At 49.1% G+C, this 1,612-nt stretch overlaps 1 protein-coding gene across 1 annotated transcript; it reads right to left on the bottom strand.

The window, feature by feature from the left end:
• Nucleotides 1–141: 141 nt before the first annotated feature.
• Nucleotides 142–966, bottom strand: EMH_0074290 (uncharacterized protein; the record flags this gene model as incomplete). The annotated part of the gene is made up of 1 exon (XM_013499446.1): nucleotides 142–966. One exon carries the CDS (start codon nucleotides 964–966, stop codon nucleotides 142–144), a length of 825 nt encoding a protein of 274 aa, XP_013354900.1.
• Nucleotides 967–1,612: the final 646 nt, after the last annotated feature.

Below are 1,612 nucleotides of genomic sequence, written 5' to 3' on the forward strand. Positions count from 1 at the left end.
CCAGAGGTGCACATACACCGCAGAGGTGCACATACACCCCAGAGGTGCACATACACCGCAGAGGTGCACATACACCCCAGAGGTGCAGATACACCGCAGAGGTGCAGATACATCGCAGAGAAAGGGTGTGATTAAAATAAGCTATTCGTGGTGTCTTTGACACTGCGCATTGGAAAGTAGTGATTCTGCTGCAGCAGCAGCAGCAGCAGCAGCAGCAGCTGCTGCTGCTGCTGCAGCTGATCCTTGCTTCTCTCTCGCCATAACGTAAGCAACTATCTCCTCAGATGTCGGCGCCAACCCCAGCTCTGTTTCTTCTCTGCTGAAGGGAAATACACCTTTTGTGTCTGTGTCTGCGAAAGAACCTAGACCCTGCTGCTGCTGCTGCTGCTGCTGCTGCTGCTGCTGCTGCTGCTGCTGCTGTTGCTGCTGGTCAGGGGGATCCTCGTGCGCGCTCTTGGCTCGCACCAGACGCCGCACTGCTGCAGCTAATACTGATGAAATTACTTCTTGCTGCTGCTGTGATTCTAGTTGCTGCTGCTGCTGCTGCTGCTGCTGCTGCTGTTGCTGCTGCTTCTGCTGCTGCTGCAGCTGCTGCTGCTGCAGCTGCTGCTGCTGCAGGTCTTGGTCTTGCTGATGTGGATCATATCCCTGCAGTTCATGCTGCTGCTGCAGCTGCTTCTGCTGCTGCAGTTGTTGCTGCTGTTGCTGCTGCAGCTGTAGCTGCCGCTGCTGCTGCTGCTGCTGCTGCTGCTGCTGCAGCCGCCGTTCTTGCATGTGTGTGGGCACATTGTGTGTTGTTTGTTGCACATATGTACGCTGCGTTTCTTGTCGAGATTTCTGCTGCTGCTGCTGCTGTTGCTGCTGCTGCTGCTGCTGCTGCTGCTGCTGCTGCTGCAGGTGTGCGTTGCGGGTGTTATGTTGCTGTTCAGTGTATGTATAAGCGAGGAGTTGCTGCGGGAGATACATATCTTTATCTAGCCAAAAGAGAGAATGTTTACATATAGAGAAAAGAAGAAAACGAGAGAAAGATAGAGGCAGCTCAGAGGGAAACAGACCCAACACCAACGAAACCCCAAACACACCTATCAACCCCCGCAGCTCCTCGCTGCTGCTGCTGCTGCGTACATACACTAATACACGCTGCAGCACATACAGCTGCAGCAACACGTTCTGCTGGTTTATTGAGGTGTATATACACCCCGATAAAGCAACCCCACCAATTACACCACCCAAATCCAGACCCGTCAAACGAGATACATGTCTGCACACAAAACAAACATATTTTATTTATTTTATTTATTTTATTTAGTTTATTTATTTATTTTATTTAGTTTGTTTTATGTATTCTATTTATTTTATTTGTTTTATTTATTTTATTTAGTTTATTTGTTTTATTTATCATATATATATAAAATACAAAAAAAAGAGAAAAATAAAAACTGCTAAATTCAGCTTCATATAACAACATCAGCAGCATCTGTACCCGGCAGCAGCAGCAGCAGCAACAGCAGCAGCAGCAGTAGCAGTAGCAGCAGCAGCAGTAGCAGCAGCAGCAGTAACAGCAGCAGCAGCAGTAGCAGCAGCAGCAGCAGCAGCAGCAGCAGCAGCAGCA

Source organism: Eimeria mitis, genomic scaffold, assembly GCF_000499745.2.
Source record: "Eimeria mitis Houghton genomic scaffold, Emh_scaff4333, whole genome shotgun sequence".
Taxonomy (NCBI): domain Eukaryota; phylum Apicomplexa; class Conoidasida; order Eucoccidiorida; family Eimeriidae; genus Eimeria; species Eimeria mitis.